This window comes from Schistocerca nitens, chromosome 6 (assembly GCF_023898315.1).
Source record: "Schistocerca nitens isolate TAMUIC-IGC-003100 chromosome 6, iqSchNite1.1, whole genome shotgun sequence".
Classification (NCBI taxonomy): domain Eukaryota; kingdom Metazoa; phylum Arthropoda; class Insecta; order Orthoptera; family Acrididae; genus Schistocerca; species Schistocerca nitens.
This window is the reverse complement of record NC_064619.1, coordinates 455,890,442-455,905,693: the sequence shown is the minus strand read 5'-3', so window position 1 is coordinate 455,905,693 and position 15,252 is coordinate 455,890,442. Positions and strand designations below refer to the sequence as shown.

Below are 15,252 nucleotides of genomic sequence, written 5' to 3'. Positions count from 1 at the left end.
CCCCCCCCCCAATCTGCCCTCTTTGGTACTCTGTTAGGTCTTTCATTGCACATCAAATTCGGCCTCTGAATGCAAATAAGAAGTGTGCACTACTCGTAAACAACCTGCGTTGATGCCTAGTCTGTACTGAACACGCACAGTCCAGTGTAACCAATACCTAACCTGCATTGTTGACAGTCAAACACAACCATTCTATTACTACCGCTGTTCACATAATTTTGCCTATCTCTTGCATATTGTCCCTCTTCAAAGGATAGTTTGAACACTTTATTTGGTGTGTGTAATAATTGCTGCAATATTAGGCAGGCCTATTTCGTTTTATCTAGCAGACAGTGACAAAATACATGTAATCAGATCGAGAAACCACACCAGTCTTGGGTACTATTTGTATTAACAGCTTTTCTGCGTTTTTTCATGTAGCAAAACGTTGACGAACTTTGATGGCGTAATAGATTCTTTCCCAGAAAGAAAAGTATGCCATATAAAGCTGTGACAAGATTAGAGAGAAAAAAAGCTAGGACTTACGGGTTGAAGAAATGTGTACTGTCTTACTTGTCTCTTGTCTTTACTCGTTTTATGTATCCTATATTTAATTTTATGTCGCACAGAACAGCAAGTTATTAGCTAATAGGCAGTAAAGACTGAAAATTTTCTGAAGAGTTCTTGTCCTCCCAGTTACAAATAATCCCATACACTACTAATTACGAGATTTTTTTTAAAGAGGGCAGGATGTCAAATGGGCCGACTGGGAGTAGAGAGGCACCATAGGACATTTAAATTTCCACTGGCCCGAGTATAGTTCGATGGCACCCATTACAAAATATTACACGTTTGAATTCCAAAGAGCGAAATAGAGACGTGGAATGGTACAATTCTGTGAAGAGGCATGACACTGCACTTCGGCACACTTAAGACCAAATAACGTGTCTTACATTCCCTCAATCATGTATGTTTTATGTATCAGACCCTTCAGGAAGATGTGCGCTACAATATGAAGATATTTTTGAAAAGTCGATTTTTTAAATTTTTGGCGTCCTACCTCAAACACTCGAGGGAGGGGGAGTGCCACTATCTAATATTGGCCCGGTATGGAAATCTCGTAGATCCGGATCTGATGTACAGAGCAGTCTGAGCTGTGGTGGGGAGGTGGTAGTCTCCACGTTACCAGTGTTTACGTTAAGTGATTTTGCTATTTCCTCTTAGTTTATTGCTCTCACGTCAAATGAAAACAAAACGGATTGCTGTGGTCGGGAGCTATCAAGTGAATTAAAATACATTCACATAATTACGGAAGGCTAAAATAAGTTATTAGTTTCAGATTTTATTTTGTTTCTACCTTTCTGACAGTCGAGCGTTAATCGCCTTGCAGAACAATGAAGTTATCTTTGCGGTTTGTTAAAGAAATTTTACTTTTATTAATCTTTTCTGCTGAGGCAGTCAATTTATTTGAAACAAAGTGTTTAATTCCATATTATTGCCTAGTTTCAACTGTTCGCTACATTTAAAGTTCACGTTTTCACTGTCTAGCATGTATGGCATTATGCCATAATAAAGAACCAAACATGAGATACAGCGATATGGTACTCCAAGAAAATTTAGATCTGAATCTGGACATGTGTATGTGGACTTTAAGCCGATTTATGCATTTTAGTAGGGTTCACAAAATTCCCATGTTCTTAGAGTATCCTCTAACGTCTTGTTTCTTTTATGACATATTGTAAGATCTTTTAATGTTTTACACGTACGAACATACGGGCTTCCTGCGGTGTCGTAGCTGTTCAAGCGCGGCGACGCCTGTCATCTGGCGCAACTGCTCAAACGAATCTATTTCTAACAGGTCGTGAGAAAATATTCCGAATGGTTGTTTGAAGAGAGGTACTTTCAAGTAAAGTAAATTTCCTTTTACACAAGATGATCTCTGTCCGCCAATGTCCGATTAATTTCTTAAATTGCAGATTTTGACTCTCATTCAAAATTCAAATCTTTGAGAACGACCATTTAGAATATTTTCGAGCCCAGATCATCAGACATTTATGTTGTTGTTAAAAATTTTACTGTCACAGGTGTGTGATGTATCTTAAAGTGTAACACATGCAAAAAAGATCAACATTATGTGTGGAAGCTTAGCTTCTCTTGCTGCTTATTAATCTTTGAGGCCAATATTACAGGCTACGTGAAAGCTTTTCTTTTCTTTTCTTTTAGCAACACTATGTATATTAATTTAAACCATTACCTTTCACTATTTCTGTGCTCCCGCTACTTAACATTGATGTTGCTATTGGATGACTACATCACGAGTCCTATGCTCTGAATATCAGCTGTCATCGGCTGGTGAGATCGCTTGACACGAGCCACGATTGGCTTACAAAAGCGCATTGCAATCTCGATCTCAATACTTCGGAAAGTAACTTGCGGTGTTTGGTGGAATTCAAATTTATACTTTCGTAATACGAAAATATGCAATGTACATGTTGCTGCACATCGGACATCTTTCCAAAACGTGTTTTTTTCCCTGTTACTTAACACACCAAAAGTGTATTGTCATCTGGGAGAAAGTGTATTTTTAACCGGGAAAAATCCAGGAATTTTTTTTTCCTTGTCCACGTATACAACCTGTAAGTGTGTAAGAAAAAAATGCAAACTTGGAGTACACCATAAAATGTAGGAAGTACAAAAAATTGAAGCAAATAAAATAAAGCAGAATGCAAATATATGCTTAAAATATTTTTAAATTGTGCAGTACAAATGCAGATTTGTATGCAGGAAGGAATACTCCTAATGAAACCAAATTTTATTTTAGATAAAATACACATATATTGGAATCGTTCACACCACTCAGTATTACAAACATCAGTCAAAATATCAGCAAGATACTCAAAATTTCATTTAAATAATGCAATACACGCACTAGGTAGTAAGCAGCTCCTGTTTTGTACCAAACAAAAACTTATAGATTAACTTTCATCCAAGAATTGTAAAATGATATGATAAAACTTGCACTGTTCCAAGTGAACTGGCAGCAGACTGAGGTGAGGTGTTGTTCCCTCAAAAATTTGTGTACATCAGTTGTTTGTGGTGGCTCCCTCAGTGTGAGCACTTGAACCCACAGCTGTTAACATAGTGGCCATCGTACAACTTCAGTTCTGCACAGCTTTTACCACATATGTGATTATTAAGATGGTCAAAAATGAAATACAGTTGATGAAAATAGAGAAATGATCATATGTCTAGTATTTTCACAGCTACTACGGCTGAATCTAATGTTCTTCTTTCTGAAATGTTTCTGTTTATGCAGGTCATGACCATAGCAATGTCCATTAATAGTCAATACATAAATAGTTTTTACTTCCCTGTATTATCGGACAGTAGTAGTGAACTGGAATTGCTGCATGACCTTCTGGTCAGAATCTTTGTGACTCATGGTAAAGTCCATTACCTCTAAAACAGCTGGGAAAGCCACAAAAGCTGGTGGCATAATAGATGTGGGTATACCGTTGTGCTGACCATGTAGCTCTGACCTCATCTGTGAAACAAGCTAAGCATAAATTCCTTTGCTTTAATGAAGTAGTTTAATGTATTAACAGGTAAACTGCAAATGAAAAAGGCCAAAAAACTACAAAAGTTAATGCCTATTCAGTTAAGAGCTGTTGGTTTGTGTATTTGCGCACTATCATTTCTGCGAGCTTTCACTTAGTAAATATATGTATATGTATTCATTATACAGTCATTGTTTCAAATTGGTAACTGTAAGTTGTCAGATTTAACAAAGAATTGTATAACTTTCTGTGAATTTTAAACTGTGAAACTATATATTTCATAGGCTGATGTATGACTTGTCAACAGGCAAACACACAAAATCCAGAGCAGTTTGAAGCACCAGACAAAGATTTTATGATTGTGGCCCTTGACTTGTTATCTGGGCTTGCTGAAGGTCTTGATGGGCACATTGAGAAGCTTGTCGTCAATTCAAATATCATGCAGCTGCTCTTTCAGTGTATGCAAGATCCTATGCCTGAAGTGCGTCAGAGCTCATTTGCACTTCTTGGTGACCTCACAAAGGCCTGCTTCCAGCACGTGCTTCCGTGTATATGTAAGTTTCATCAAATATCTTTAAATGAAATCTCAAAATGGATTGACCGATATATTTATGTACATTTTCTCATGACAAAATTTTTTGTGACCAATATTATATATGAAAGCTTAGCCTTTCTTGTAGGTATACTGCATTTACATAAATTTAAACTGTTCCTGTTCGTGTGTTTTCACAACTTAATAATGATGTTGCTGTTGTTGGCTGGCAAGTTGTGACTTCAGCGGTGATTGGCTAACATAAATTACTGATTTCAATGCTTGTGAAGCTACCCTGCTTTTTTTGGTGGAATTTGTATTTATACTTTCATAATACAAAAATATGGAGTGTACATGTTGCCGCACATCAAAGATGTTTCCAAAACACATTGCTTTTTACTGGGTTTCTTTTCCTAAAATGCCAGAAAGTTCTACACTGGTGTGTGAAACCTTTACCATTCGGAGGGTTGATAAGTTTTAGAGCTGCAAAGGAAAGTGTATTGTCACTTAAATGGAATAATGTTCTTCCACCTGGGGTATAGTTTATTGTCACCCAGTTAAAAAATTGGGAAAAATCCAGGATTGTTAATTTTTGCCTCCATTGTCCACATGTATATCCTGGCATCAATGGCTTTGTTACTCCCTCATTGCCCGTGTGCCCTTCTCTTTCAGCATAAAAAGGGGGCAAATATGTTCACATGCTAAAATTTTTGGGAAAAATTGTAAAGGTGCTGAGAAAGATAGAATGAGACAAGTGGTACCCCACTTTTCAGCCAGTCTTTTTAACATATTCGGTGTCCCCGTCATGCCAGGTGTGGTAACTCAAGGAACGGCATGTGGCTGACGCCATGCCTAACGAGCTCTATTGGTGCCGTCTGGTCCACAATATGTTATGTTTGCTGTGCGTGTCAGATTTGTCTGTCAGTGTGCGGGTACTCTGCAGTGAATGTCAGTTAAGATTTATCTGCTCGTTTATCTTTCTACCGTTCTGTGTTGGTAACTGCTCTTGTTTTAGATTTATTGTTCTTTATCCATAAAATAATTATATTTATCATAATAACACAAAAGTGTCTCAAAACAGATGTGGATGTAAGAGGAAATTATTTCCTATTGAAGGTAAATTTTGTGTGTAATTACACTGAAAATAATTATTTTGTAGATAAAACAGTAAATTGAAAACAATTGAACGTATGTGCACAAGTTTCACCACAGACTGGTGCGAAGATAAACCAACACCTAAATCACAACTGACGTTCATGGCAGAATGGCCAGGCATGGACGGATGCGAATCTGACCCACACAGCAAACAAAACATAGACCAGATGGCACTGATAGAACACACTAGGAGTGGTGCTGACCACCTGCTGTTCCCTGTGATGCTACACCTGGTGGGACAGGGGCACTGAGTATGTTAAATAGGAACATGTTTGCCTTTGGTGCTGTGCTGGTTCACTTCTTTTCCTGGCCACAGCAGGGCATGTCTCACACATGAAAAGAACTTTAAGGGTCAGCAAAATTTTGTTAGTTTACTTACGTGAAATTGAAATAACACACAACTAATTTTACACCTCAGACTGAATTTTCTGTGCACAAAAATTTTGCATGTGTTTCAGTAAAATATGAGATTCCCAGAACCCTTCTGATAATGGGAACACCTTACAGTCTATTTCTCTGTGCTACATCACTACAGCATTTTTCTCTGTGCTACATCACTGTATAAAGTATGTTGTTGCCTCACACTTATGTGATGTGTGTATTTTACATGTGCATGTAAGGTAACTTTGAACTTCTGTATCTCAGAAACTGATAAAAACATCAAGAAAATTTTGAAGATTATTATAGATCGCAAGCTTATTGTAAAAATTTCTGGCATTTGCTGTGCATAGCTGTCTTGGAATGCAATACTCAGTTTTTGTGCAAAAAATTGTATATTAAGAGGTTTTTGAAAGAACCGCACATGGATTAATGGTGCTTCTTCAAGCCCCTAAAGGCACACCATAGACCAGATCACATAAAAAAAAAAGACTTGCTCCATTTGCATAAGCAGGAGGAAGCTGCTAATATTCATACTTGTGAACTTGTGCAGTAAGGGTCTCCCTCCCCCACCCCCCTCGGCATTTTGGAACATGCTGTCACATGCATGCATCTGAAATAATGTCACTCTTTTCTTTATTTCTTTCTTCATCTTCTTCTTCCTGCGCACACTGTTCTCTTGGGTCTTTCGAGGTCGGCTGCCCCTTTTTATTCATGTATTTATGGCAGAGTGCACATTTAAAGTGCGGGTGAACACTACTCTCTCCCGTACTTTCTCCCAAGAAAATGGGGTACCCCAGGGCTCCGTGCTAAGTGTTGTAGTGTTTGCCATTGCCATAAATCCAATTATGGATTGTCTCCTTCCCGATATCTCGGGCTCCCTCTTTGTGGACGATTTTGCGATCTTCTACAGCTCTCAACAGACCAGCCTTCTTGAATGACGTCTTCAAGGATGTCTCGATCACCTCTTCTCTTGGAGCATCGAAACGGGCCTCCGCTTTTCTCCCAGTAACACCATTTGTGTCAATTTTTGGTATCGTACGGAGTTTCTTCTGCCGTCCCTCCATCTAGGCCCTGTCAACCTTCCGTTCGCGGATGTCGCTAAATTCTTGGGTCGTATGTTTGACAGAAAACTGTGCTGGTCTTCCCACGTTTCCTATCTTTCAGCCTGTTGTCTGCGATCCCTCAACACCCTCAGTGTTCTGAATGGTACCTCCTGGGGAGCAGACCTAGTGGTCCTTCTCCACCTCTATCGCGCCTTAGTCTGCTCGAAATTGGACTATGGAAGCATAGTTTACTCCTCTGCTCAGCCGTCTATTCTTCGGCGTCTCGACTCTGTCCACCACAGTGGATTGCTTTTAGCATCCGGAGTTTTTTACACCAGCCCTGTGGAAAGCCTTTATGCTGAGACTGCTGAATCTCCCCCATCCAATTGGCGAGCTGTCCTGAGTCGCTATGCTAGAGCCATCTGTCTTCCATGCCTGCTAATCCGGCCCATGACCTTTTTTTTTGATGCCTCCTTGGATTTAGGGTATGCAGGCCGCCCTTCCTCTCTACTGCCACTGGGAGTCCACTTCCATCAACTGCTACGTTCTCTTTCCTTCCACTTTCCTAAAACTTTCTTGACAACTTGGGGTACAGCACCACCTTTGTTCTGCCCACGGACCTGCCTACTCCGTGACCTTTGTGAGCTTCCCGAGGATGGTATCCCTTCTCTCGTTTGTCGTCGAGCATTTGCTGCTCTATGCGCACAAATGAAGGATGCCACATTTATTTACACTGATGGCTCAAACACATCATTTGGTGTTGGGAGTGCCTGTATTGTTGGCGACACCCCTAATCGATTTCGGCCTCCAGACCAGTGTTCGGTTTTTACTGCGGAGCTTTATGCTGTTCTCCAGACTGTCCAGTACTGTATTTACTCGAATCTAAGCCGCACTCGAATCTAAGCCGCACCTGAAGTTTGAGACTCGAAGCAGAGAGAAAAGTTTTAGGCCACACCTCCAACTCGAAACAAAGTTGGTCAATTGTAATATGAGACACAATTTAGGTCGAATAAATGACGATACGGTTACAGTAGTTTGGTTGTCGTAAGCTTAGCAGGTAAGCTTTACCAGGTAGGCATTGCTATGAGTCAGGCACTCCGTCCGTATTTATACGGGTACCCTTCCTTTTTCACGTGCTTCGTCTGGTTTGAATTGATTGCTTATTTTTCTTTCATCTGATAAATGCCGTTCTCTTTGTTATAGGTGTTTACGTCACTCTAAGCTGAAAATGCATTACTGTACTGTGTCACGCATTGTTCGTCGCATTCTGATAATGAGTGTTTACGGCCTGTCGCCGCTCGCGGCATGGGTTGCTTTTGTGCGCGCTACCGCCGCTTACGATTTAAAAAAAAAGAAGAGAGAGGAATTGTCTCGTTAGCGAAACAATGGCAAGAGACTGCTATTTGTTGTTACTTACACTGCTGCTTTCTTTGATAATGATCAACAAGAACCAAATAATAGGCTGCGTATGATGCAAGATGTTCTGAACGAGAGTTTAGTGAAAACTTTTCTCCGTTTGAAAATCTTTGCAGACGCCTCTTTAGTAATTATATTCTGCACAGAAATTAGAGTCATCTTAGATTTAAAAATCTAGTCAATTCCTGTGCTTCAATTCTGACTGTATCACTATTAGGCATAAGAAAAATACGAATATAAACATGACATGATATGTATATTCTTCCGCGTTTGCTGTTGTCGCACTCAAGTTTCATAATTTATTGGGCAGAAAGGATTTAAATGACATAGCAGCAAACACGAAAGAATACATGGCAAAATGTTTATATTCGTATTATTCTTATGGTGAAGAGAATACTGCGTGTGATTCACAATTCATAAAAGTTCCTATTAGCAACCATCTCTTCTCACAGGTAGGAAAAAATTCAGAACGTAGAGTTGGCCATGTTGACATACATCCCAAACGGTCTTGCCAGTCGGATTTTTGTAGTACATTGAAATGCTGCTACATTCGAAGATGAACAATACGGAATTTGTATTTACTTCGTTGGATAATGTATGAAAATGAAGTGGTCGAAACTTGGGGCGGAGAAAAAAGCTCGTCTTCCACCTTTTTTTTTACTGACGCAGAGGTTTTGCCGCCAGTATTTATCTGCATGCCTGTGTAGCGCTACATATATTCGATGGCAGAAGTTAGTTGTGGCGGCACCTACCAACATTTTTCAGAACTTCCGCTTACTTTGCACTCGATTCTAAGCCGCAGGCGGTTTTTTTGTTACAAAAACCGGAAAAAAGGTGCGGCTTAGATTCGAGTAAATACGGTAAATCCGTCGCCATCAGTGGGTACAGTGTATTATATGCTCTCTCCTCAGTCTCCAAGCTCTCTACCCTGTCCACCCTCTGGTCCACCGGATTCAGGACTGCCTTCACTTGGGGGCATCTCTGTGGCGTTCCTCTGGATCCCAGGACATGTTGGCATCTGTGGAAATGTGGCGGCCGATATAGCGGCCAAGGCTGCAGTCTCTCTTCCTCGGCCAGCTATTCGCATGATTCCCTTCGCCGATCTATGGAGTGTTTCATATCGTCGTGTTGCTCTTTTATGCCAAGCACATGGGTCGACACTTCCCAATAATAAATTGTGGGATGTGAAAGCTCTTCTCTGTGCTTGGACCTCTTCCTCCCAAACTCGTCGTCGGGAGGAGGTAATTTTAACTAGACTCCGTATAGGGCACTGTCTTTTTAGCCATCGACATCTTTTAAGTGGTGATCCTCCCCCGCTTTGTCCCTTTTGCTCTCGACTGTGGACGGTGTGACACCTTTCACTTGAGTGCCCGTATTTTACTCCGCTATGTGCCCGTCTACAGCTGCCGCCTGATATATCTTCCATTTTATCAGATGACATGCACTCAGCCGATCATGTCCTCGAGTTTATTAGTGTCAGTGAGATGACGTCGGTTATTTGAAGCCCTTTTTTGGGGGAAAACAACCCCTCCACACACACACACACACACACACACACACACACCTTTCTATATTGGTTTTCTAAGCTTTCCTTCTATTTTTTAGTTTCCCCACTTTTTGAGTTTCGCTCCCATTGCTGCTGCAGCTTTCCAATCTGGTTCCCCCCGTAAGCCACAGACCGGGCACTAATGACCGTAGCAGTTATGCGCCCTAAAACCATAACAAAACAAAATCTTCAGTAGGCCTTTTGTTGTGCCTGAGTGTGTCGTCATCTCTGCTATATGGTGAGTAGCAATTGATCCTCACATAATATTGTCATTATTCCATCCTGGACTTCACATTGTTTAGTTGCAACCATGTGATGGAAAGATTATTCTGTTTGTTTAATTTTATATTTCTTGTTACAGCGGACTTCTTACCAATTCTTGGACATAATCTGAATCCTGAATTTATTTCTGTATGTAACAATGCAACATGGGCTATTGGTGAAATTTCAATCAAACTGGGTTAGTATTTTTCAAATACTTTTTTACTTACTTATGTACATAACTTCATGAAATGTTGAAAGTACTTAAATGAGATTTGTGTTCAAATTTTTTTTTCCAGGTCAGGACACGAGGCCTTATATACCGATGGTTCTTAACCAACTGATAGTAATTATAAATCGTCCGAACACACCCAAGACTCTGCTAGAGAATACAGGTTTGTATAACAATTTTCCTTGATAAATTAGGCATCGTTTCATAAAACTGTTACATTTAACATATTCTTATAAAATATAAATTGTGGTGTAAGGTCCATCTCTTGTCTCTGAATTAATTTTGCTAGTTTCCAGTTCATCTTGAAGCTTACTCAAAACATCTCGTATGCTGCAGGTTTGTCAGTTTATTAAAATTTTGTGTTGTGCTGTTAAATTTCTTTCATTTATACGATAATACTCCAATGTTCCAACAGATCTCATTTGACAAAATACTGTCCGAATCTTAGGAAGCTGTTCGGGTCGTTCCATGTCAACTCACTTAGGCCTCTGCTCACCCATCACAGATTTTATTGAAATTATATGTGAACATTCATGAATGTCCCCAATTAACATTGGTAAAATTTAACATTTGCTGAACCAGTATTGGCCGAGGCATAGCCCCTTGTAAACCAGTCAACCTCCGTGGTTTACCATAAGATTTATGGAAATTGCAGCATTTTACAGATGCATGGTGTCATTTCATGACTTCATGTACTAAACTTTGAAACATTAATTTCTATTTTTGAGACACAGTTCTGGTCCCTGTTAGAAGGAAATATTTTCTCAAGACTTTTTGCAGGAAGCTAAAAAGGCCACAACGGTGACTTTAAAGTAGAATTAGCATATGATGTGCAGTGTATATTATATTACTTCTGTGTTACGTTAAGCAAGTTTTATTGTGTAAAGCCTTTTTAAAGTATTGTGTCTCCAAACCAATATTCACCATGCCTGCTGCTGTTTCATATGGATTTCTTCGTGATTGTATGTTCCCCTACGAATCATTGGGCTATGATGTAAGTAGATTTTCTTGAAATACCCTGTTTAAAGCATGAATTATTATATTGTGTAACCCAGAAGTATTATTTTCGTCAAGCCGGAGTATGTCAAAAATAATTAATTTTTTTGTCATGTGTTAGTTTTACCTATGCCACTTTTCCAAAGTTAGCAGATATGCCCTTGTTTGACTTGATGCGCAACTTTGCCTTTGAGCTGTTATAATATGGGCAACTTTGCTTTACTTTCCATACAAACACTGCAAATGAATTACAAACTTGAAAATTTGGTATTTTCAACCTGATTTTAAATTTTGTTCTAAAAAAAACTTTCCAAACAGGAATTAACCACCAAAAAAAATGTGTTTGATTGTCAACGAGGGCTATCAATGCTAGACAATTTAAATAAAATTGGGACACAAAAATGGCGGTGTGAAATGAATGTAGACTTCTGCTCTTGTATCTTGTAGACTAAACACTTGCTGAATATGAAACTTAACATGCAATAGGTCAGTAGCACAAGGATGTGGAATAAAAAAATTCATTCATCTACAGTTTTTCAGTACTCTACAAACTCGTCAGAAGTGACAATTTCTCTGAAATGGTGAAAATAGGGTGTATTTGACACCTCTTGTACAAATATCATTTTCTGTTAATATTTCAAAATCAGTCTCATTCAAAATAATCTATTTTAAGCCTCCGAGAACAGTGGGTTTAATTTCCAACATAGACTATCAGTGATACATAATTTGAAGTAAAGTATCCAGAACAATCTCACTGCGAATAAAGTTCTAATTTTGGCTTCTTACATCTCCTTGATTCAAGGCATGATAATCGCGAAAAGCGAGACGTAATAACTTAGTAGTGCAAGGTTTTCTGATATAAAAATCATTCACATACTGCTTTCTTATTTTCTACAAAATCAGTTAAAGCTTGCTTTTCATAAAATTAAAGAAATAGATAACTGTCAGTTTGCTTTTAGAAACTCATTTTCTGTAATTGATTTCATACTAATTATGGTTGGAAAGAACGCACTTTCAAGCATTCAGAAAATCACATTAGGTGTTCCATGTGCACTAAGCCTGTAAATGACGGACAAATGTGGGGGGGATGTACCTTTGCAACAGGCTACATTTCAGCAACCCGTTGTATGCACTTAAAATACAAATGAGACTGGTTTTGCAACATTAATAGAAAACATTATTTGTAAAAGAAGTGGTGAACGTACCCTAGTTTCACCGTTTCACAATAATTGACATATTTTTGACGAATTTGTAGATTGTTGGAAAACAGTAGGTGAATAAATTTTTTTATTCCACATCTTTGTGCTACTGACCTTTTATGTATTAGGCTTAATGTTCAGCATGTGTTCACTCTACCAGATATACAAGAATGCGAAGTTTATGGTCTTTTTGCGCCACCACTTTGATTAAAATTATCTAGCATTGTTAGCCTGCATTGGACAATCAAATACACTTTATTCGGTGTCAAACCCTTGGACTTTCTAATGAGCCCAGTTTGTAAAGTTTTATATAAAGTGTACAACTTTGCTTCCACCGTTTTTTCCCCTACATTTGAAGCTTTAATGAAACAAATTGGTTACACATGTATTATCATTCAAAGTATTTTCCATTGCTGGCCACTACTTTCTCCCATCTTTCGGGCAGTGAACGAATCTCGCATCGAAAAAATTGTTCATCTTTTGTAGTGATCCACGAATCGATCCAGTTTGTGACTTGATCAGAAGTGTTGGTCTGCCAGGCGTGCGCCATTGATCTAAACAGGTGATAGTCAGAGGGAGAAATGTCTGGAGAATACGGCTGGTGGGGTAGGACTTTCCATTTTATGTTTCCAAGTACGCATTGACCTCTTTTGCAACTTGGGGTCGGGCATAGTCATGCTGCAAAATCACTTTATCATGTCTCTCGCTGTATTGTGGCCGTCTGTCTTTCAATGCTCTGCTCAAACACATTAATTGCATTTGATAATGAGCACCTGTGATTGTTTCACTTGGTTTTAACACCTCGTAGTACACAACGCTGAGCTGGTCCCACCAAATGCAGAGTGTGATCTTGGAGCCTGGAATATTTGGTTTGGCTGTCGACATGGAAGCATGGCTGGGATACCCCCATGATCTTTTGCGTTTAGGGCTATCATAATGAACCCATTTTTCATCCCCGGTCACAATGCGATACAGAAATCCGTTCCGTTTTTGCCTCTGAAGCAACTGTTCAGAAACATACAAACACCGTTCAACGTCTCTTGGTTTCAGCTCACACGAGACCCAAGTTCCTTCTTTCTGAATCATGCCCATAGCCTTGAGACATTTTGAAATGGCTTGCTATGTCACTCCCACTAATCGTACCAAATCATCTTGAGTTTGATGCGAGTCTTCACCCAGCAATGTCACCAATTGTGCATCATTGAAAACATTCTCTCTTCCACCACGATGCCCGTCTACCACATTAAAATAACCGTTCTTGAAACCACTTGCGACATGTTCTTTCACTAATGGCATTTTTACCATATGTACTTGAGAGCATTCAACGAGACACAGCCACATATTGAAAAAAGCTGTAACACCTCCTGCAAATGACAAGACTTAATCTCGAAAACTGACATTTTCAATCAAGAGCAACTTTATGATGCAGACACAAATCTACTACTGTTTGAATGAGGTTATGTCTACTGAGGTCCAAGCTAACTGCCTGATGTCTGCGATCTGTTTCTTTTGGCCTCTACTTACCATTGTTGCCACCCATCAGCAAACGGCACAAGCAAAGTTGTACACCTTGTAGAATATAGTTTCTAGCAAAATCAGATCGAAAAATACTTTTTTTTAATAGTTGTCTTTAAATATGTCTGCTTGTGAGATGTCTGCTTGTGTCTGTATATGTGTGGATGGATATATGTGTGTGTGTGCGAGTGTATACCCGTCCTTTTTTCCCCCTAAGGTAAGTCTTTCCGCTCCCGGGACTGGAATGACTCCTTACCTTCTCCCTTAAAACCCATATCCTTTCGTCTTTCCCTCTCCTTCCCTCTTTCCTGTTGAGGCAACAGTTTGTTGCGAAAGCTTGAATTTTGTGTGTATGTTTGTGTTCGTTTGTGTGTCTGTCGACCTGCCAGCACTTTCATTTGGTAAGTCACATCATCTTTGTTTTGTGTGTGTGTGTGTGTGTGTGTGTGTGTGTGTGTGTGTGTGTGTGTGTGTGTGTGTGTGTAAAAACAAAGATGATGTGACTTACCGAACGAAAGCGCTGGCAGGTCGATAGACACACAAACAAACACACACACAAAATTCAAGCTTTCGCAACAAACTGTTGCCTCATCAGGAAAGAGGGAAGGAGAGGGAAAGACGAAAGGATGTGGGTTTTAAGGGAGAGGGTAAGGAGTCATTCCAATCCCGGGAGCGGAAAGACTTACCTTAGGGGGGAAAAAAGGACGGGTATACACTCGCGCGCACACACACACACACATATCCATCCACACATATACAGACACAAGCAGACATATGTAAAGGCAAAGAGTTTGGACAGAGATGTCAGTCTAGGCGGAAGTGCAGAGGCTAAGATGTTGTTGTATGACAGGTATGAGTGGCGGCAACTTGAAATTAGCGGAGATTGAGGCCTGGTGGGTAACGGGAAGAGAGGATATATTGAAGAGCAAGTTCCCATCTCCGGAGTTCGGTTAGGTTGGTGTTGGTGGAAAGTATCCAGGTAACCCGGACGGTGTAACACTGTGCCAAGATGTGCTGGCCGTGCACCAAGGCATGTTTAGCCACAGGGTGATCCTCATTACCAACAAACACTGTCTGCCTGTGTCCATTCATGCGAATGGACAGTTTGTTGCTGGTCATTCCCAAATAGAATGCATCACAGTGTAGGCAGGTCAGTTGGTAAATCACATGGGTGCTTTCACACGTGGCTCTGCCTTTGATCGTGTACACCTTCTGGGGTACAGGACTGGAGTAGGTGGTGGTGGGAGGGTGCATGGGACAGGTTTTACACCGGGGGCGGTTACAAGGATAGCAGCCAGAGGGTAGGGAAGGTGGTTTGGGGATTTCATAGGTTACGAAGGTTAGGTGGATGGCGGAAAGACACTCTTGGTGGAGTTGAGACGATTTCATGAAGGATGGATCTCATTTCAGGGCAGGATTTGAGGAAGTCGTATCCCTGCT

General features: G+C 40.0%; 1 protein-coding gene across 2 annotated transcripts in view; it reads left to right on the top strand.

The window, feature by feature from the left end:
- LOC126263146 (transportin-1) overlaps nucleotides 1-15,252 on the top strand; it is a 148,936-nt gene that overhangs the window by 108,617 nt on the left and 25,067 nt on the right. For both annotated transcript variants that reach the window (XM_049960180.1, XM_049960181.1), the window contains exons 14-16: nucleotides 3,844-4,090; nucleotides 9,971-10,069; nucleotides 10,170-10,265. In XM_049960180.1, the coding sequence (XP_049816137.1) occupies nucleotides 3,844-4,090; nucleotides 9,971-10,069; nucleotides 10,170-10,265 (442 nt within the window). The remainder of the gene's footprint in view (nucleotides 1-3,843; nucleotides 4,091-9,970; nucleotides 10,070-10,169; nucleotides 10,266-15,252) is intronic.